Source organism: Penaeus monodon, chromosome 1 (genome assembly GCF_015228065.2).
Source record: "Penaeus monodon isolate SGIC_2016 chromosome 1, NSTDA_Pmon_1, whole genome shotgun sequence".
Lineage (NCBI taxonomy): Eukaryota > Metazoa > Arthropoda > Malacostraca > Decapoda > Penaeidae > Penaeus > Penaeus monodon.
The window spans coordinates 51,695,616-51,696,451 of record NC_051386.1 but is presented as its reverse complement, the minus strand read 5'-3'; the positions used below and the strand labels follow the sequence as shown (position 1 = coordinate 51,696,451).

General features: G+C 32.8%; 1 protein-coding gene across 1 annotated transcript in view; it reads right to left on the bottom strand.

Moving 5' to 3' along the window:
• The window catches only part of LOC119574312 (protein RRNAD1-like), a 12,214-nt gene extending 11,603 nt beyond the window's left edge, over positions 1-611 (bottom strand). Inside the window, exon 1 of the mRNA XM_037921510.1 lies at positions 342-611. Coding sequence (XP_037777438.1) covers positions 342-455 — 114 coding nt within the window. The 5' untranslated portion in view covers positions 456-611. The remainder of the gene's footprint in view (positions 1-341) is intronic.
• Positions 612-836: the final 225 nt, after the last annotated feature.

Below are 836 nucleotides of genomic sequence, written 5' to 3'. Positions count from 1 at the left end.
AGGAAGTGAAGTAAACCCACAATTCTTGATCAAAGATACATCCACACTGACTTAACCATTCATGCCAAATGATCTTTCATTTAAATAATTTGTGATCGTATATAACAAGATTGACATATATAACAGTGTTGATTATTGAAAGAATGAATACTAGTTGCAAGATTGGATGGCTGTGTGAAGCCAAATTTTTTTTTACAAAACTTTAGGTCTTCCATATCTTATACAGACAGTTTAAAGTGGATCAAGAGAGAATATTGCAAATTACAAGGAAATAACCACACTTTCAATGCCACTATCTTGTAAACCTCTACCCAGTGTTATAGCTGATATCATATACATACCAAGACATATGTATCTAATAGGTGTCTGTAGAGATCTAGGAGTTTAATTGCATTTCTGGTGAAGTCTTTCCATGCCGCCACATTATCGTGTCTCAAACACACGTAATTTGACATTCTTAGTCGCAGGGATATAAATTTACCACTTGATGATCTTCTGCTTATATGAAGACAGAATCAAGACGAACTGCAATATGGTCTTTATTCCCTAATTCCCTCGACTCTTCTCACAGTAGTCTATTTGAAATGTGATAGTTTTCAGCAGCTGGTGAAGTAAACAATGAGGAGGATGAATATAAACAATATTTTTTCACCGTATTAGAAATAATTTGATATCAGCCAAAATTAACAAGATCGACATGGAATAGAAAATTATTCAATGAATATATGATTGTTATAATCTGTTATTGATATACAAGAATTAAGTGAACGTGAATATAAATTTCGACCTTACAGTTGATATGGTGAAGAACAGTTCTAACAAACCAGACAGTAGTA